We start from the raw sequence: 20,979 nt of genomic DNA on the forward strand, positions 1-20,979 counted from the left end.
TAATAATAATATTAATAACATACATAATAAAAAAATTATAAACAATAATATAAATAATATAATAAAAATAACAATAAATTAAATATAATAATAAGAAATATAACTAACAATAATCTTCTATTTTTACTAAATAAAATATTTTTTAATCCATTCAATCGTTCATTAACTATTATAAATTTTTATCTAAACTCTCTTAATTCAAACAAAATTATTCTCAGCTATTTTTCTTTTCAAATCCATTTATTTCTATTCTTCCAGATCCCCACACATGCCTACTGTTCATCCCTAATTTCACTCTCTCACGTAATACTCAATGATACTCGTGGACCTTGAAATAAGTGGCTTCTTTCCTAAGTTGGAATTTCTTCATCTTAATTCAACCTAATAATTAATAATTGTCAATAACTAATAATTATTACTTTCCATTTAAAACTTTCAATGTGGTCTCAAATTAGTTTCATTAGTTCCTTTCATGAACTGATAAATGGTGACTTTAGAAAGCTTTTTCAACTAATAAGTATAGAATGCAAATTACCCAGTGTTACAAGTTAAAATTTTAACTTATGTTGCAATATCCTCTTAATAAACTTTCATTGTTGATATTTAATAAATAAGCAAAATATAAAAACTAAGTAATATTTTCTTCAAATTGTTATGAAGGAAAACTTATCTGAAATATGTAATGAGTTTAATTAGATATAAGATATAAGAATACTATCTAGGGAAGAATACGGTAGTGGACATGTTATTTACAGAGGTGGAGAAAGAATGATTGATGGAGTAACCTGAAGATGATTGATGTTCAGCTGAATGTCTTCTAACTCTGCCTTGCATGAAAAACGCTGGCTCTAAAGGGAATGGCATTTCAACCGAAGGGTTGCTAAGATATGAAACGATGGTTCCTATTATTGGTCTGTCATCAGGATTTTCTTGCACACACAATAAACCAATCTGCATACATTTCTCAACTTCGTTTGGACTGTAAGATTCCACAAGACTCGGATCCAACAATTGAAATGGTGATACATCCCTCCAATTGTTCCATGCCTGAAATTAATTACCCATTCAAGATTTTCCTTTATCACTTTCTTAAACTTTGTTTATGTCTCTTTTGAACTATGGTTCAGAGAACATCAGTCAATAAGAAGAAACAAGAATTGAATACTCACATAACTCAAGAGATCATCAACACGAGATGATTCATAAGAACAAGAATTCTTCTTTCCACTGATAATCTCAAGAATCATAACTCCAAAACTGAATACATCAGACTTTTCAGAAAAGTGTCCATGCATGGCATACTCGGGAGGCATGTAACCGCTGAAAATGAAGAATGCAGAAAACAATCAGCATGGAGATTATAAGGGACGTGAGAGTATTCAGAAATTATCACAATTATTTCATGATGATAAATAAACGAATTACATAAATAAAAATGTACTTTTGAAAAATGTAAGGGTTTGCAACTCACTATGTACCCACAACTCTGTTCGTACATCCTTGAATCTGGTTTGTATCTACCATCCTTGCCATGCCAAAATCAGAGATTTTTGGATCGAAGTCATTGTCCAATAGAACATTGCTTGGTTTGATATCACGATGTATAATCTTAAGACGAGAGTCTTCGTGAAGATAAAGAATTCCTCTTGCAATTCCTTTAATGATTTTATACCGCTCTGACCAAGTTAATATTCTGTGTTTTGCGGGATCTACAGATACCATTAGTCAAATACATTACAAAAGTATAAATCAATATTTATTTCACATTCGATTAAAATTGCAATGTAAAACTCAGAGCAGAAACAAATACTGAAAAGTCTTACCAAATAGAAAGTGATCAAGGCTTTTGTTAGGGACATATTCATAGATAAGTATTTTCTCTCTGTCTTCTTGGCAAAATCCTATTAACCTCACCAAATTTTTGTGTTGAAGTTTAGCTATTAACAACACTTCATTCTTGAATTCCTCCGCTCCCTGCTTAGAATTTGTTGACAATCTCTTTACAGCTACTTCTTCACCGTTAGGAAGGATTCCCTGTGATTACATGCCGTTAGAATAGAACAAGAAAACAATATAGATGACACATTGATCATCGCATTTATGTTACCTTGTAGACTTCTCCGTAACCCCCTTTGCCGATCCTGCGGTCTTCAGAAAACTTGTTTGTTGCTGCTTCAATTGTAGCAAAATCAAATTCCAAGGACTCCAAGACACTGATTTCTACCCCAACTGCATTACAATTCACAGAGCAGTTATTGGAAATACTCACACCGAGTACATGTAATAAATATAAAGAAAAAAAAAACTATAGGCTTTTCTACTAAGCTCCAATATTGAAGATATAACAGGTTCGTTGATATTACAGTTTTCTCTGTCGTCACTGGCCTTGCTTTTCTTTCTCGCTTTAATGCGGTTGAAACCGTAGTAGCCAAAGAAAAAAATGATTACCAAAACGACAACCATGACAACGGCTATCACAATCACTTCAGTGCGAATATTTCCTGAACCTGTCAAAACGTGTCATATTGACAAACCACACACCGTCAACACCATTTCAACGTTTTCTTTTGTACAAAATTAATCAACTAATGATCAAACTCAATACAGCACATATTCGACAAGTATGCTAATTATATGAAGCCACAGTTGAATATTCGTGCTTACTGTCATCAGACAAATCTTATTATCTCTTGCAGAAAGCAATTTATGAAGAGTTGTCTGAGTTCAAGAATTAGTTAATCTCGTTTTTTTATATATATAAAAATGAGATCAGTGAAAATTTCTGGTTATTCTATTAGAAGTCAAATAAAGAAAGTATTTTTCCCTTCTCCAATTAAAATCTTTTGCTTTCTCTGTTCTCTTATTCTTTCCAACTTATTAGCCAACCTCAAAATATGTGGATGATCGGGACTACAATATTTACAATCTGATTGGCCACTTGTATTTTCAAGGATTGTGACTAAACTGTGATTGGTTGCAAATTAAAACTTTGATAAACCTTTCTCTCTCTGCTATTCTTTAAACCAAAGAATCCAACATTTTCATTCGAGAAACAAAAGAAAACAAACTTACCCTTAATCGTTGTTGGCGCGGAGGTTCCTGAATGCTGATAAAACGGATACGTTTCATACCTAACAATGCAACTGGGAAACAGAACACTTGCCCCTATGCTCCCTCCGCAACAAGACACGGCGAATTCCGCCGCCGCATCGGCGATACACCGTTTGCAATCTCCGGCGGCCAAGTCTGGTGTGCACTGAGCGAGGCCATACAGGGTCACACTCGCAGAAGCGTTTTCTTGCTTAACAGCATAAGGGTTGGACCCTCTGAGAGCCAGTGCTGCTTGATTTGGAAGTTCATCGAAAATGGATCCTAAAGCAGTGTAGAATTTATTACTGTGCAAAACGACAGGATCCCCCAATGGGATATTGACCTGGTGCCGTGGCCATTCTTCCATTTTAGAGAAGAAGAACCTGTAAGAGTAGCGCAACAAACACTCGTTGTACCAAATCACAGCCTCTTTCGATGTGGGACACGACGAGGCTATGCTTAGGGTCGCGAAACCCACACACTCTCTGCACAGAGCAAACGGCACGTCTCCACGGCACATGTAGAGGCCATAGACGGTGTCCGAACCCTCCCCAGATGTTGTGTTGAAGAATCTAAAGTTGTTGGTGACGTTGGAGGAAAGGTAGGAGAGAAGGGTGTTGAGGTTGGCATTGAAGGTGGTGTTTGGAGTGAAAGTGTGGTTGCTGGAGCAGCTAACGTTGTTGAACACCGAAGCAGATGTTTCTGTAACGGTGAGCACAAGGGTGCAAAAAAGGAACAGTTTTAGACTATTTTTGGACTTGGTAATCATGATTCTCATGTGCTGCAAAATCTCTGCACTGACTGAGACGAAGAAACGAGTGATGGCATCATGCAGATGCGCGTGAAGGGATAGAAGTCAGAGACGGCCGCGGTCTATGAATTGGATTGAGGTTTGTCAACAAAGTAAAATATCACAAGTCGTGGTTTCATATTTTGTATTTAAAACTAGTTCAATAATATATAAATGATTGTAAATAGATTATAATTTTTATTAGATGTGACAACTGCTTCTTTATCTCTTACGAAAGTTAATTTAATCTGACTGTTTTAGAAACGTAGCGAATGCATTCTCCTCCCTTCTATTCCGTGGATAGTTTATGGAATATGGCATTTGAGGGTTTTTCACCAAACTGGTTTTTTCTTTTAACTTATCAAAATAGATATTTTTAAAAAACATCATAGCTATAGGCAAATTGTATCATTTGACACAACTTTTCACTTGAAATAAATTATGTTGGAGTGATACAATGACAAAGGTTATTCGATCCTTGTCCACTGTCTCTCCGTATGAGAGTTCAATCAAATAATAATAAATGTATGATAAATGTAAATATCTATTTCTAATCTTTGATGTATATTTATAATTTTCAAATAGTTTTACATATCACTCCTACTCTTAAGAGTCGTCTAGTCGACTTGGTCATGAGATGATTACATGACCATCTCTGTCATGCAATATAATTTATAAAATAAAATCATATTAATATCTCACTACTTTAATTTAATATATTTTAAAAGATGTATTACAAATTTGATTTAATTTTTGTTGAAATTATATAAAAAAAAGACTCGCTTAAAATGTTCTGTTTTATCTTTATTTATAACTTTTTTTAAATTATCTTTTTTTGTAAATTTTTAAAAAGTTATATTCCCGGTAAAAACAAATGTGCATTTGAGAGGGTGCGGCATTGTCAATTATTGGTGGTGGAGTCAGCACGGACACGTGATAGTAGAAGCCAACTTCGCTATGTGCCATTTTGCCTGTAGTCATTGACGTGGACCTAACCATAGCATTCTCATATATTATCATTTAGTCAAATTATTGAACCACGGGCTGATGTCAATAATGACGAAAAAATTAACAAAATAGTAGAAAGGTAAGTAATAAAATATTTGCTTTAGTAATATCTTATATTTATAGTAATTTATAAGTCATTGTTTATTCATGTTTTTTTTCTTTAGTGTTATGAATGAATATAATGTGTTGGGTAGAGATCACATTAATTGTATAAAGACTACATGATACTCTTAATTACTGTTCACTGCTTCGTTTTCATATGTATCCAACATGTAATTAAATATTAATTTTGTTTTAGAAGCAAAAGATAAGAAGGAAAAATTATGATTGTGGTTTGTTGCGGGTGGATTATCTATAAGATTATTATAATAATTATTTATTACTACATTTTATTCACATGTTGCTTGTGTTACTTATTTTTATTTCACTGTAAAAGAAAAAATATAAATCTGTAAATAGGTAAAAAAAAAATTTAAAAAGGCTATCTCTTTTAACTTTAATTACTCAACCAATATTAAAAATCTTAATTTAAACTATTTTCTATTTAGTAGTGGTTCTAAAATTCATGTTAAATATATTTTTTATATAATATTTTATTTGATTCAATTATAAAGATTTTAAATTGTAAACCTTAAACTCAAATTCTTAATAGATATTATGCAATGTATCATAGGATCGGACGTTCCTACATACTAAAGGTGAGATAGACAGTCTAACTCAATAGATCCTCGTGACGAAACCAAAATAAGCTTAAAGACCCGTTTAGCTCATATGTAAACAGAGGTCGGACAACTGACCCGAAAACATTCTTCTAGAGACATTAAGAAACAGGTTTACATGCAAGTATTAATTAGTCTAATGGGTCGAAATTGGGCCGTGATTAAAGACTTCGTTAATTATAGACCCACTTCAAAAACTATAAATAAAGATAAGAGGTAAGAGGTAGGTGATCGCATTTACTGTGCATTTAAAACTATTGCTCTGACTCTGTAAGAATTGTTTGCTAATTTAAGCATTAGATAACATTTGGCAGGTATCCCTCCGGATGGTTGGAATGAAGATGAAGGAGAAGTGAGGACATAACTACTCGAACGACATTGGAGAAGAAATTTTGAAGGTGTTTATAGTTACTTGACCCTACACCCAAAACATGCAATATTTAAAATTTACTTAAAAATTATTTCAATTATATTTTCTAAGTAATATAATTTTAAAAAATTTGCTTAAAAATCTTTTAGTTATTTATCTAAGTAACTCAACCTTAAAAATTGAAAAGTTATTATTTTGAAGTAATACATATTATTATCTATGATAATTAAGTCTAAATTTTAAAAAAATGTAAAATAAAAAAAAATATTTCTTTCGTTGAATTAAAGTTGAGTAAATTTTTAATAAATGTTACATGGTAGCGACCATAAATTATATTTTTTTAATATATTAATCAATGTATGTTTGGTTAGTTTTTATAAGGGACCACAAATTATATTTTTTAATATATCAATCAATTTATGTTTAGTTAGTTATACGAGAATGTTTATAAAAATTAAGGATGTTATTTAATATATGTTTTAAAATAATTATATTTGTTCTTATTACCTTAAATAGTTTTACATTATTTAATAGTCGAAATTTAGGACAGTTTAAATATTTCTCTTTTTTCCCTTTCTAAAATGTTTTGAAAGATTAAAATTATGACAAACAAATAAAAGTTAATATTTTTTTTTATTTAGTGAACTTGAATAAAAGAAAGTTATCTCTATGTTTTATTATTGTGTTTATATTATTTGTACTTGTTTGGATGATGTATAAACATTGTTTAAGGAAAAGAATATATCTTGATAGTTGTCACATTTTGCAAGAAAGTCTCATGTTTGGTTCAAATGACTTAAGATCAACTTGATGTGAAGTATTTTTGGGAAGTCACAATTTGGTACATTGTGGGATGAAAGACAGAGACTATGGTGGGTTAAAAAACATTTTATCAAAGTAGCTAAAAATTTGAAAAATTCAAAATAGTGCTTTGGATTAAGATATTCATTAATCAAATTTGAGACTAACCCATACCTATTTACCATTGTCAATATTAGGTAGTGAGTATGTGTCAATTATGGTTGTACCAATGTTTTTATAAGAAATACTTTAACTACGTATTTACTTTTCAAAGTAACTTTTTGATGTTCATAATTTATCATTAAAAGTGGAATATAAATTAATGTATGATAAAATGATATTGAGTCTTATGATGGTAAGTCCAATGAGAGATCTCTAATAAGTGTATTGTTTGTTTGATTTGTTAAGATTGATATTTAAAGTTTACAAATATCTTTCTCATTTCATATTTTTCTTTTATATCTTTTTGTTATGCTAATATAACATCAACATGCTCAATAAAAGTGGTAAGAAAAATTGTTAAAAGATCTGTTGTAGATTAACTAGGAGAATTATTAATATTATTAGGAGATAGTAAATATTTAGATAGTCTTTTATTTTAATGTATAACTCTTAATATTATACAAAATATGTTTTTGAAATATTTTATGATAAATTACAAACATATAAAATATATATATATATATATATATATATATATATATATATAATTGTGTTGATTGTACTACATAAAAATGTTCTAATTTTAATTGAATAATAATTATTTATATAATAATGGGAACATTACAACGAGTATATATATATACACATTCCCCAGTATGTATAGATAGAGAATAAAAAAAACCTCATACATGGAGATATAGATGATTTTTTAGTTTAAAGGTAGATATGACATAGTCAAATGTGCACTTAATTTGTTTAATTACCATCCTAATTAGCATACTGTCCCCGTTACCATCCCAATCAGCATGGAGTGTTGTATCACATATGTCAACCAAGATCAATGTCCCTTTATTTATTTTTAAGTGAAATATGAAGTGAATTTTAACAAATGATCAATAGGATAACATTAACATATAAATAAATACCAACTCAAACATAGAAAATAAGAATAAACATAACATAGGAAAGAATAGAATATGCAACCATTTAAATAAATTCACGTAGAATATTAATGAACTATAATCTATGTACAATAACAATCTTTTTACTCATTATAAATATATTTTCTTAGACAATGTTATGTACATTTTGTAAAAGATATATATATATATATATATATATATATATATATATATATATATATATATATATATATATATATATATATATATATATATATATATATATATATATATATATATATATATATATATATGAAATAGTTACCAACTTCGTAAATCATGTCACAAATAACTAATAAATGCATGATTAAAGACAGTTTACATACTGACTAACTACAATGTGAATTATTAGGTGATAAAGTTTTTGATAAAGTGTCAAACAATTTTATAATCAAAGTATATCAAGTACTTGCTACTAAATGATTCACATAATAAAAACTTAAATAAACTTAATATTAGCAATGTTCAAATCAAACGTAGTTTATAGCTATATCTAAATTTTTATTTCACTATTAAAAATAAGTCCACATGTTATTAGAAGAATATCATATTAAAAGAAGTGAATGAATTAAGTTAAGATATAAACAAAGTTTTTAGTTAGTGGGATATAGGTCACTTAAAAGCATATTCCACGTTAGAAACATAAGTAAAAATGTTATCAAAACTTTGAATTAACTTATTATCGAGCATAATATGTACTGATGGACATCTCATTAACAGAATAGTGTTCTGAGACTATTTTTGTATCCATCTTGTCGAACAACAAATATGCTGGTTCTTGTGGAGATGGAAATTCAATCGTGTGACGACCATCAAGATATGAAACAACATCTGCTATTGTAGGTCTAATATTTTTGTTTTCTTGAACACATAATAAACTAATATGAATACACTTAATTACTTCAATTCTAGAATAATTTTCTTCCAAAAACGGGTCTAATATGCTCAATGGTGTTTCATCCATCCATTTTCTCCAAACCTACAATAATTTATGAAACAATGATATTTGAAACTATTTCTTAACATTTAAATTAAGTGAATTTGATTTCATAAGTATGACCAACACATAAAAAAAAATGTAACTATTATACTCACATAGCTCATGAGTCCATTTGGCATGTAACGTGATTCATGAGAACTTGTGTTCTTTTTTCCTGTAATAATCTCCAAAACCATAACTCCAAAACTAAAAATATCTGATTTTTCAGAAAATTGTCCAAACATTGCATATTCTGGTGACATATAACCACTATAGAAAAAACAAAAATATAAATTAATTAAAATATATCATGTAAAAAAGTGAAAGGAGATACAAATGAAATTTTGTAACTTACTATGTTCCAACTATACGTTTGGTCTTTCCACGATCTTGGTCTATTTCCATAATTCTAGCCATACCAAAATCTGAGATTTTAGGATTCATATTTTCATCTAATAAAATATTACTAGGTTTGATATCACGATGTATAACTTTAAGTCGAGAATGTTCATGTAAATAAAGAATTCCTCGAGCAATTCCTTCTATAATTTTGAAACGTTCATACCAGCTCAACATTTTTTGTTGATGACCTGCAATGTTTATTAGGTGAATGAGGAAAGTAGGCAAATACATATTTAGCCTAGTATAATGTACGAAAAAAATGCTAAATTTCAAGAGTGTAAGATCAAGTATCAAACCAAAGAGAAATTTATCAAGACTCCCATTCTGCATGAATTTGTATACAAGTATCTTTTCTTGTGCCTCTAGACAAAAGCCTATTAGCTCCACGAGGTTTTTGTGTTGTAATTTGGCTATTAATAAAACTTCATTCTTAAATTCAACGGAACCTTGTGTAGAACTTTGTGATAATCTTTTTACTGCTATATGTAGTCCAGAAGATAAGATGCCCTAAAAAGACACAACACTGTTAAAGTGAGAAATATAATCATATGATTCAATTAATTTAAATAACTCATAAATTAACTTTTTTTGTAATTGAGTTACTAATAACTTTTTTTTTTGTTATATTGAATGTCTAAAATATTTTTTTTAAACTTTTTTTCTAAGTATTCAGTTATTTGATTTTTGTTGTCAACAAAATGATATGATCTTTATTTTCATCTTATCATCTCTAACTCAGTCAATCAAATTGTTCCTTCTTTCATAATCTCTTTCAACTTGTTACTCAACTTACTCTTAGAAAGAGAAAATACAGGTTGATTGATAAGTTAGAAGAAATTAAAAAAGAAATTAATATATTCATAGATATGTCAGGGATGGGAAGATGAAAGTAATAGTCTCAGTCTAATTAACTTAAAAAAAACACATACTAAAGTACTTAAACAAAAAAAAAATATTTAAGATACTCTATAGAACAACTTTTTTAACAAAAATTTAATTAAAATACCTAAATTTATTAAGTGCTTGAAATTTAACTAAGTTTAATATAAAATAAAATATTATGATTATGATATCTTTTTACCTTGTAAACTTCTCCAAATCCACCTTTTCCAATCTTGTTTTCATTTGAAAAGTTATTTGTTGCCGCTTGAATTGTGACCAAATCAAATTGTAATCCTTCTAGAGTGACACTTTCTTGACCAACTACACATGTATAGCAAATTGTTAAATTAAGTTTGCAATTTTTTCAGGCTTGGATGCATAGTTAGAAATTAAAAATTGTTGTTAAAATACTTACAGTTTTCTTTCAAAAGAACCTTATACTTGCGCTTTCTTGCTCTTCTCCATAAGAAATAACAGTGAAAAGAGATTAGCATTGTGAAGCCAAGAAAGATGACAACCGTAACAATTCCTCCAGGTGAAATCATTTTATTTCCTACACACGAAATAAAGTCGTTATTCTGATTCAAACTAAAAATTGTAAAAGGAGTCTTGTAGTACTAAAGCGAGTAAGAAAAACGGTTTACCTTGCCGTCGTTTAGTGTAAAAAGATATTTAATCTTTTTTCTAATTTATTTTGTGTGAATGCGATAAAAGTGAAATTTATAAATTAATTTTCTTAATGCAGGAATTGAAGTTTATAATTTGATTCAAAAATATTTTATTCCTGGATAAAGATTGATGAACATATACATCGTTTTCGGAGTGTGTGGATAAAAGGAAAAGAGATTATTAATATTTAATTTGTTTACTAAATATTATGTTATTTTAAATGTTGAAAAACGGGTCATACTATTACCTTAGAAAAGTAAGCAAAGATATTAAACATGTCATACTATTACCTTAGAAAAACGGGTGTGAGTAGTTGAAGTGGCATCACCAAACAAGTTATGTATTTAATGGACGAAAATTAAGGTTTGTTTATCAAAGCACGGTGAAGAAAATTATGCAAAGTTAATTCAGAGGAAACTTATGGGAAATTAATTTTAGAACAAATAATAAAAAATATTTATTTCTGTAAATTTGCACATACGTAAACTAGTTTTAAATTATAAAGAAGATTTTTTTTTTTCAAGATTAGGTTTCTGGAAACATTTGGCGCATGAGACTTTACCTGAAGGTAATGATTCTTGTGTGGCATTCGAAGCAACGATAACGTCTCTGTAGAAATGTCTGGACCCAAACATCAAAGTGCAGCTGGGATATAGAACCATTCCACCGATCCTTCCGAGACAACACAAAGAAATATCTTTCATAATATCACCCAAACACTCACTGCAATCTTCGCTTGATAGATCTGGCGTGCATTGAACCAGAGTATGAATTTGCTGGGACCCAAACACGGAAGCGTTTTTTGTTGCAAATTTCATGGTGCCCGCGGGACCAGCGTTCGCTGCCTCACCCACAGCATCACTCAACGTTTTCGATAACAACCAGAACCCATAACTTCCCTTCTCGTTCGTTGAATTCGTTACGTTGTAATCAATGAAGTTGAATCTTGGCCACTCTTCCAAGGTGGAGAAAAAACAACGGTTCGAATAACGAACCAAGCATTCGTGGTACCAAATTAAGGCCTCTTTGGAGTTGGGACACACTTGAGATATTTGTTGGGCTGCAGTTCTGATGCACTCTTGGCACGTGTGGTTGGTGACATCGCCACGGCACATGAAGGAGGCGTAAATGATTTCCTTGCCGTCTCCACCATCCGATGTGGTGTTGAAGAATAGTGCAGTGGTGGCATGGGAAGATAGGGACGGGAGGAGGGTTCGGAGATTGGATTCGTAGGTGCTGTTTGGAGCGAAGGTTTTGTTGCTTGAACAACTGTGATTCAGGTAGTAAATTTCAGTCGCATCGGTTATGGAAAAATTGAACAAGAAACCCAAAAAGTAAAGGCAGACGAGTAACCACATGTCCGTGGTGTCTGTTGAGAGAGAGAACGTAAGAAGAGATAAATTAATAGTTCATTATTCATGTACATCATACTTCAGGTCTTTCGATCAGTCAATTTATGGAAAAGACTTTTCCTGAGATAATAAAATACTTGTACGCAAAGTATTTTGGTTTAACAAAGAACTGACATATATATAAATAATATTATATTAATAATTAATAACACATTTATGTGATAATTAAATTTAACTTATGTTTAACTTGTAACTGATTTAATTTATGTGTTTAAAATACTATGTAATTTGTGTTTGTTTTAGTTTTGGATGGGGAGTTGGATATTTTAAATTGGCGGGTGAAAACATAATACTAGGATTTGTGTTTATATACAAATTAGATTGAGCTTGAGTTTGTTAGACTTAAACAGATTATTAAAATTAAAAAACCAATAGGAGTAAATATAGTAAAGGAAATGAAAGGTGTGATCAGTACTTTAGGTGGTATTAATAGTCAAAATAGATGGGCTGTGATAGTGATTGATTGTTGGCCTATGAGGCTATAACATAAAGAGTAAAGTTTCTTGGCTATATTATATCAAATTTCTTCCACCATCTTATCATTTTTTATTTCATTTTTCGAAACACATTAAAAAAATGATTTTTTTTTCTATAAGACAATCACCACATTCCTATTACAAAAATAATTTTTCAAAAACTTTTTGTACTGTATAGTCCAGACGGCCACACATGATACCCCATACCAAACAAATCGGATGACCCTAGAGAAAAAGAATTAACTAAGTAACGAATGAATGTGGCAGAACCAATAGACAAGACATATCATCGTGGATAAAAGTCACTGATAGACATTTCATTGATAGAAAATGGTATAGAAGCAATGACAGATGAGTTGGAACTTGACCCCTGCTGCTTAATGACTATTTTTGGATCTATTGCATGGGAGAAAAATGCTGGTTCTTGAGGAGATGGCAATTCAAGTGTCAGATCATTAAGATAAGAAACAACTTCTGCAATTGTAGGTCTTACGTCTGGATTTTCTTGGACACATAATAAACCAATTTCAATGCAACGAATCACTTCACTTTGAAAATATTTTTCTTTCATATTTGATTCAAGTATACTCAATGGTGTTCGATTCGTCCAATTTCTCCAAACCTGCAACGAATATCAAATTAATTACATATTGAAGTTGTTGCATTTTTTTTCTTAGATTATATATAGGAAATGATTATACTCACATTAGTCATCAAGCCTTCTTCACCTTGGTTTGGTCCGTAAGAATTTCCATTTTTCTTACCAGTAATAATCTCAAAAATGATAATTCCAAAACTAAAAACATCTGATTTTTCTGAGAATTGTCCAAACATTGCATATTCACGTGACATATATAACCACTGTAAAAAAAAATAGTCAAATGGTATAATGTAAAAGACTGAAAAAGAAATTAATGAGTTAGAATTCAAAACTTACTATGTTCCAACTATTCGATTAGTTTTCACGCGATTTTGCTCTATGTCTATGATTCTAGCCAATCCAAAATCTGAAATTTTAGATTATTTGATTTAAGATCATGATGGATAACTTTAAGTCGAGAATATTCATGTAAATAAAGAATTCCAAAAGCAGTTTCTTTAATAATATTATAGCGTTGATACCAATTTAACTTCTCCTCTGGATTCCCTGATATATCAAATAAAAAAAAAGAGTAATATTTTATGTCTATATGTTAAGTTGAGTTACACAAATAAATAATTTAAATTGATCGAAAAGTGTAAAGTTAAAAATTGTTTACCAAATAAAAAGTAGTCCAGACCACCATTTGATACATACTCGTAAATAAGGATTTTCTCTTCTTCTTCCAAACAAAATCCTACCAACGTCACAAGATTTTTATGTTGAAGTTTGGCTATCAATAAAATTTCATTTTTAAACTCGACTGAACCTTGTCTAGAACTTGTTGAAAGTCTTTTAACAGCTATATGTCGTCCATCCATAAGAATACCCTATAAACAAAAACCATAATTTTAAAAAATTAACTAAAATATAAATTTATTATACAAAAACCCATTATTTAAAAAATATTACTAAAATGTGAATTTATCATATTTTCTTACCTTATAAACTTCTCCAAATCCACCTTTTCCAATCTTGTTCTCAAGGGAAAAATTATTTGTTGCTACTTTAATGGTGGCCAAATCAAATTGCAATCCTTCTAGAGTGGAACTTTCTTCCCCAACTGAACCGATATGTATGAACTATAAGTTTATGAACTTTTTAAAGTCTTAGAATCAATAATATTAAAACTGAAGTTTCTTTTAGAACTGTAATACATACAATTTTTTCTAAGAAGAATCTTACGAAGCTTTCTCGGTCTTCTCCTGAGAACATAGTAAATTAGACTCACGAAAGTCGCCAAACTAACAATGGGAACAACAATTAAGGTAATTGTTCGAGATTGACTTCTTTTATTTTCTGCACAAGAAGTGTATGTCATTCGTATACAAAATTATAACATATGCGATTGATTGTGGATAATAATAAACAGAACTGCGTTGCTACAAGACAAAGAAAGCAAAATCAGTGAAAGGATATATGATAAATTAATGATAATACTATAATAGTCAAAGCTCAAATCTTCATTCAGCCATGGAGATGATAGAAGCATGTAATATTAAACATAACTCACCTCCTGAATTGGTCGGAGGAACGAGTCCTGCCGGTGATGGTGTTGGTGCCGTTGAAAGGGATCGAAAAAAAGGGTAAATTTCGAACCTGATGATGCAGTTCGGGTAATAAACTCTTCCTCCCTGGGATCCAGCACAGCAGTCCGGAAGATCCAAGTTTATCAAGCTATCCAGACAGCTTCTGCAATCGCCGGGAGACAGGTCTTGTGTGCACTGAGCAAGACAATAGAGCTTCTGAAATATGTCTATGCTTGTTTCCCTTGTGGCGAACTTTTTAGAACCAGTAGGAAAATGGGCTGCTTCATCCGCAGTTTTGTTCATGGTGTCATACAGTAAAATCTTGAAGCTTTCTTGGTTGGTCATGTTGGTGGGGTTCCAAAGGGCATAACCAGCTTGCATGGTTAGGTTGGAGAAGAAAGAACGGTTGGAATACCTAACTATGCACTCATCGTAATACACCACTGCTGCTTTGGACAAGGCGCAGTCTGCGGATAGTCTCTGTGTTCCGTTTCCGACACAGTGATTACACATGTCGGAGGGGATGTCACCCCTGCACATGAATAATCCGTAGACTGTGTAGGAAGAGTCTATCCCCGTGATGGTGTTGTTGAAGAATTGGACATTGTTGGAGGCTTCAGAAGTTAAGGAAGAGAAGAGGGTTGTGAGGTGGCTTTGGAAGGTGCTATTGGGAGTGAATTTGTTTGTTGAACAAACTTGGTACTGATAAGAAAGGCCCTGTGCTCTAATGGCAGAGAAGTTGAAGATGATAGAAAATATAAAGGGTATCACGTATTTGAGATACGAAGCCATGGATGAGTTCAAGAATGGTTCTTTGAGTATGGTTCATATATGATGAGATGGAGTAGAATTTAAAGGTCACGAAACAAAGACTTTTATCTATTATACTAAATTTTTTTCTTACCCGTAACTCGGTCTTAAGAGTATGATTTAATAAATGGTAACGGGTTCTATTAAATAATTTCTTTAGGATGCTGACAACTGAATGAAAAACATAATTTTTGTTAGGATTATGTTAACTATTTTTTTATAATAAATTATGTGTCATTATTTTATTAATATTTATATTTAAAATGGAATCGTATAAACAGATTATATAAAAAAAAGAATTTGTTAAATTCTTTTTTTCTTTTTTTCAATAGTATTTTTTGAAAATATGATAACAATTCTTTTTAAAAATTTTTTAAAAATAAATTATATATTATTATTTTATTAATATATATATTTAAAACGAATTAATCACAAATTAATACATAAATTATTGTAAAAAAAATTATTAAAATAACATTTTCTTTTTCGTATAGCATACTTTAATATATTAATAACTTTTTTAATAACTTTTTTATAATTGTCACTATTTGATTAATCCCAATAGTTAAAAGAGAGACTCATCATGATAAAAAAGTAAAAGAAAATTATTAAAAAAACATTTTCCTATTTTTACATCATATTTTGCTATTTTTGTTAAAAAAATCAGGAAAAGCAGTACAATAAGAAAATTGCCAAACATTGCACCTGAATCGTTTTGAGGAGACTTTTGGTCCATCTTTATATAATAAAAACTGGAGAAAGAAGACAGTACAACAAGGAAATTTTCCACACATGGAGTCGAGTCCGTCATTCTAGGAAGACTTTTCATCGTTTATTTTCTCGCGTGTTCCAAACGTTTCCACGCAAAATAGTCTTTCGTCATCTAAGATAGGTATTTGTTGGTATTTTTTATTTTATTATTATAAAGTCATATTTTTCTTTCAGAGATTTCTATAGAAAATATTAAAATTATTATTTACTTTTCCATTTACTAAAAAAATCAACGGGAAAAGTAAAAAAAATTACCTACTAATATTTTATGATTATTCATCTCAATTATAGTTTCGGCTCTTTGAGTTTTTTATTATCTATTTTTCTTATTTTAATTGATTGTTTATGCCTTTTTAATTAAACGTTTTAAAGTTAGATTTTTTCAATAAATAGGTAAAGTTCTAAGATGATTTAAAAGGTCAAAATTTTGATTAATTTAATTGTAGCTCTGTGATTCTGTCGCCGTAACACTCAGGGAAATGAGAAAAATACGTATGACATAGCATTACGTGCGAATGGACAGTTGTCGTTCACGCTCTTAATATATACCAAATCAGGTTTTTAGATGCTCTTAAATATAAGGTTAATGTGATTGATCATAACCTTGGCCTCAAATCATTATGAGATTGCAAAGATAAAAATTAGGAGTAAATAAGGTGGTATATTACCCTAAATTTTCTACTTTATTAATTTAGAAATTTTATTAATTATTTTCTATTGATAAAAAAATTTAGAAATTTTAGGTCCTGAATGCCTTGTATCTGTGTGTGAATATTGGTCTCAGTAACGAAAATATGATTGAGTGCAGCCCATTCATACTATAATATCTCCCACGTTCAATAATAGATTTTATTAATGGGTAGAATTTAGGTCAGGTTTCATTTAACAAAACTGGAACTCAGGTGTGGACTCCATTAATCCATTTCTTACAACTCTCTTAAACATATAAGAAATTTCATAGCCTTTTTCATAATTTACATTTTTTCTTTTCTTCTTCATCTTCTGCCGCTTCATTTACTATACCAAAACTCCATCCAAGAAACTCAATTCACCACTTTTCAATTTGTTAGATAAATTTTGACATATATACATGCTCTGTCAAACAGAATTTATTTCTTTCAACTAGTTTATCACTAAATAAATCTTAATTCAATTCAAATATATTTTGGTAGATAAAAAATTCTTATATATTTACAAATTAGAGGTACGGACGACAATTTCTGCTATTATTATTTAGACTTGTTTTGGTTTTGATAAAAAAAATCCCTGTATTTGATCAATACAGGTATAATTCTTGTGAATTAGGAGTATGTGGATAATAAAGAATATATATATATATATATATATATATATATATATATATATATATATATATATATATATATATATATATATATATATATATATATATATATATATATATATATATATATTCCTTGTATCCATAAATTCTTAATATCCATCTTTCATTCTCATATGGGACATAGTTATAAATTATTAAATCATCTTTATTTTGTTAGATAATCTATACAAATTTATATTAACTTTTGTTTTGTCTTTAGTTTCGTAACTTATTTCTCATATACATTTTTGTATTATTTTTTATAATTATTTAATTTTATTTTATTTGATATTTATATAATTATAATTTCTTTCTTAATATCGGTAAAAATGAATTAAATACTTGATAATACTATATTTTTTCTATGATTTTTTGAAAAATTATTTAATTAAAACACCTTTAATAATTATTAGATAATCTAAAATATATTAGTTTTGTTCTAAGGTGTATTTTTATTTTTGTCCATATTATTTAATTTTTATCTAATTGTTATTGGTTCTTTTATATAATATTTACATAATTATAATTTTTTTATATTTGATATTAAAATAAAATTATATTATTTTGGCTTAAATGTTTAATAATATTTTTTTCTGTTATCCTTATTTTTATTTTTTTAATATTTGGATTTTCTTAACACATAATAAACTAATATGAATAAATTTGATAAATTTCAACTTTCTTTTATGTTTGAGTCCAAGATGCTTAATAATTCTTTATTCTCCCATTGTTTCCATATCTGTGATATATTTTATCAATATATATATATATATATATATATATATATATATATATATATATATATATATAAATTCTTCTATTTTTCAGTTGTAACAGTCATAAACTTAGTATTAGCTTTATCTTTCTTTAATCTGTATATAAATACCGTTATGTTTTCTCTTTGTGACTATACATATACTGTTCTCTTTAATGATAATGAGAATTTCTATCTTAAAGATCTTTTCAAATACTAACAGGAATTCAGAAAACATGTTAGTCCTATTCTACGCTACAATATAAATAAGCTTAAATCGATATAATATGTAGATTTATTGAGATATTTATTTGATAAAATAATAATTATACTTGAAAAAATATTATGTGTGTATTACAATATGTATATTAAATTATTTCATTTAAAATTAAAATGAATTTTGTTAGCACTATTTACAGTTTAAAAGTAAATATTTTATTTGATTTTTTATTTATTTACTTTTTAAAAATATGTTTGAATATATATTGGTTCCAAATCAGATTAGGTTTTACCTAAAAATTGCAAGCCACTTAAAATATAAATAAGAATGGATCAGCATGTAGTAAGATATTTTATCTTAAATATTATATTTATTACATAAAATATTTAAGATATTTATAAAGCCACTAACCACATTTTTAGGTAAGGTGGTTATTTCTTATTTTGCTTATAAATACAATAACAGGGCCAAGGGCCAGGTACGTTCTCTTTATGCCTAGAGACTCCAAATAATATTTCAGAGCAGTATCATAATCACTCTCTTGAGAGCTGAAGCTCCATAACTCATATCTGACTTGAGCGTCGGAGTATCTTTGCAGGTACCTCCCCTTCCTTTGGCGAGTATGAACAACAACAATTGGAGAGTATGAACAACAACAATTGGAAAAGAGCAAGCATCCCAGACAGCCAGGAGCAACAAAGACACACCGGACAAAGTTTACACCGAAACATTTTGGCGCCCACCGTGGGGCGCCAAAATGTTTCAGTAGGGATGTGGAGACCAAGATTCGAACCAAACAACTCGGGACCACTTCTCTTTGTACTGCTCTCACTGTGCTATTTCTCTATGTCTTCTCTGCTTCTCTGAGTAAAGATGGGCTGGGTACCTACAAAGGCACTCCGACGCTTAAGTCAGAAGGGGAGGTGATTAATTAGATCAAGAGCAAAATATTTCTTCTTAGGGGAAAAACGTACCTTTTCTCTGATGTGTTTCGTATATTTAAAACAGTAAAATAAACTGTTACCTGAAAATCCGGGCAGTTATCGAGTTGGACTATGTATAAGTTGTAACGGCTAGGTTGTGTATTGACACTGAGTCAATTACTCCCGTGATTCACGGCGCTGGTTAGCTAATATGCGTAACCGCTTATCTGTAACTGTTAAACCGTATGCTACGATATCGCGCGTTGTATGTCGATCGTCCTGTGTGTCGACACGGATAGGCGACTTGTCGTATGAACGTCACATGTCGCGACATTACTGTTTGGTTGTCGAGCACCAAGTGGTCGACGACAATGTGCGGTCATACGATATTATGACGTCTGTCGTCAGGTCGCCCGGGTTACCGGTCGACTGTTGGAGGATCAGGTATATTAGGAGATGATTTGGTCAAGTTTACTGGCCCGTTTAGAAACTTGTATAAAAAGTATTAATAAAATATTAATAAATTGTATATTTATAATAAAATTTTAAAACATAAAAATTAAAAAAGGTATATTTATAATATACTTCTACATATTGTTTCTTATAGTTTAGTAAAAAAAATTCATTAACTATTTAGGAATATGTTTTACAAAAGTTAGCCAGAAAATTAAAACCAACTTGAATTGAAAGTTGATAAGCAGCAGATTACAAATATGTCGTAAAATTATGCTACAACAACGAATAAGAAATAGACATTTAACATGATCTTTTATATAAACTTTAATTTATTTTATTGGAAAAGTATATTTTTCAGTATTTTATAATTTTCCAGTATACAAGTATGGACGTTATGTTTACTCCTAGCATTTAGTTTCTTGTTGAATTTGTCATGGTATCTCAATGCAATGAAATTTCATTTCTGCACTCTGACATTCTATTAAATTTTTTACACCGTGTTCACTTGGAGCGAAAATACTGTTTACGGTGGTTGGAGAGCGATGATTTGAAATTTTTATGCATTCAGTTGAAGAAAAATGCGCAGACGAATTTGAAGAGAAACATAGGATTCTCGTACTGTTCGCTCACTAATGTGGTGAGATTTGGAGAGATAGAATGCAATTTGTCTGAAGTGCCCCTGAAGCTTGCGGAGGAGGAAGGCGTCTGCGGAAAAGGGAGGAGAAGAGAGAGTGAACGCTGTGAGTGATTAACCAATCATTGTTGTTGCTGTTATTCCTGTTAGGGTTTCTGAGTGAGGTTGGGGGGCGATC

General features: G+C 29.9%; 2 protein-coding genes across 3 annotated transcripts; both read right to left on the minus strand.

The window, feature by feature from the left end:
• Positions 1-669: 669 nt before the first annotated feature.
• LOC108324779 (uncharacterized) lies at positions 670-12,207 on the minus strand. The gene is made up of 14 exons (XM_017557709.2): positions 11,397-12,207; positions 10,581-10,718; positions 10,365-10,486; positions 9,580-9,790; positions 9,237-9,471; positions 8,998-9,151; positions 8,585-8,881; positions 3,073-3,943; positions 2,364-2,507; positions 2,108-2,229; positions 1,824-2,034; positions 1,472-1,709; positions 1,170-1,320; positions 670-1,047 (listed from the first exon to the last, which is right to left on the minus strand). Exons 1-14 carry the CDS (start codon positions 12,190-12,192, stop codon positions 715-717), a joined length of 4,023 nt encoding a protein of 1,340 aa, XP_017413198.2. The 5' UTR covers positions 12,193-12,207; the 3' UTR covers positions 670-714.
• Positions 12,208-13,009: 802 nt separating this feature from the next.
• LOC108325747 (cysteine-rich receptor-like protein kinase 25) lies at positions 13,010-15,698 on the minus strand. 2 transcript variants are annotated; one of them, XM_052874333.1, is made up of 8 exons: positions 14,876-15,698; positions 14,524-14,661; positions 14,304-14,425; positions 14,132-14,192; positions 13,982-14,059; positions 13,660-13,729; positions 13,428-13,583; positions 13,010-13,344 (listed from the first exon to the last, which is right to left on the minus strand). In XM_052874333.1, exons 1-7 carry the CDS (start codon positions 15,681-15,683, stop codon positions 13,436-13,438), a joined length of 1,425 nt encoding a protein of 474 aa, XP_052730293.1. In that variant the 5' UTR covers positions 15,684-15,698; the 3' UTR covers positions 13,010-13,344; positions 13,428-13,435. The 2 variants fall into 2 exon arrangements, with proteins under 2 accessions (XP_052730293.1, XP_052730292.1); XM_052874332.1 differs by having other exon boundaries at positions 13,982-14,192.
• Between the last annotated feature and the right edge of the window lie 5,281 nt (positions 15,699-20,979).

The sequence above is a fragment of the Vigna angularis genome, chromosome 3 (assembly GCF_016808095.1).
Source record: "Vigna angularis cultivar LongXiaoDou No.4 chromosome 3, ASM1680809v1, whole genome shotgun sequence".
Classification (NCBI taxonomy): domain Eukaryota; kingdom Viridiplantae; phylum Streptophyta; class Magnoliopsida; order Fabales; family Fabaceae; genus Vigna; species Vigna angularis.

What these genes read in the sequence shown, in the direction of transcription:
- LOC108325747 (XM_052874332.1), bottom strand. Translation starts at nt 15,683, where the DNA reads ATGGCTTCGTATCTCAAATACGTGATACCCTTTATATTTTCTATCATC. An exon ending in TCCTCCGACCAATTCAGGAG is followed by an intron (nt 14,662 to 14,875) that starts GTGAGTTATGTT and finishes CTTCTTGTGCAG; the next exon opens with AAAATAAAAGAAGTCAATCT. An exon ending in AATCGAATAGTTGGAACATA is followed by an intron (nt 13,584 to 13,659) that starts GTAAGTTTTGAA and finishes TTTTTTTTACAG; the next exon opens with TGGTTATATATGTCACGTGA.
- LOC108324779 (XM_017557709.2), bottom strand. Translation starts at nt 12,192, where the DNA reads ATGTGGTTACTCGTCTGCCTTTACTTTTTGGGTTTCTTGTTCAATTTT. An exon ending in TCAGTACATATTATGCTCGA is followed by an intron (nt 3,944 to 8,584) that starts TAATAAGTTAAT and finishes CGTCTCTGACTT; the next exon opens with CTATCCCTTCACGCGCATCT. An exon ending in CAGTGACGACAGAGAAAACT is followed by an intron (nt 2,230 to 2,363) that starts GTAATATCAACG and finishes ATTGTAATGCAG; the next exon opens with TTGGGGTAGAAATCAGTGTC.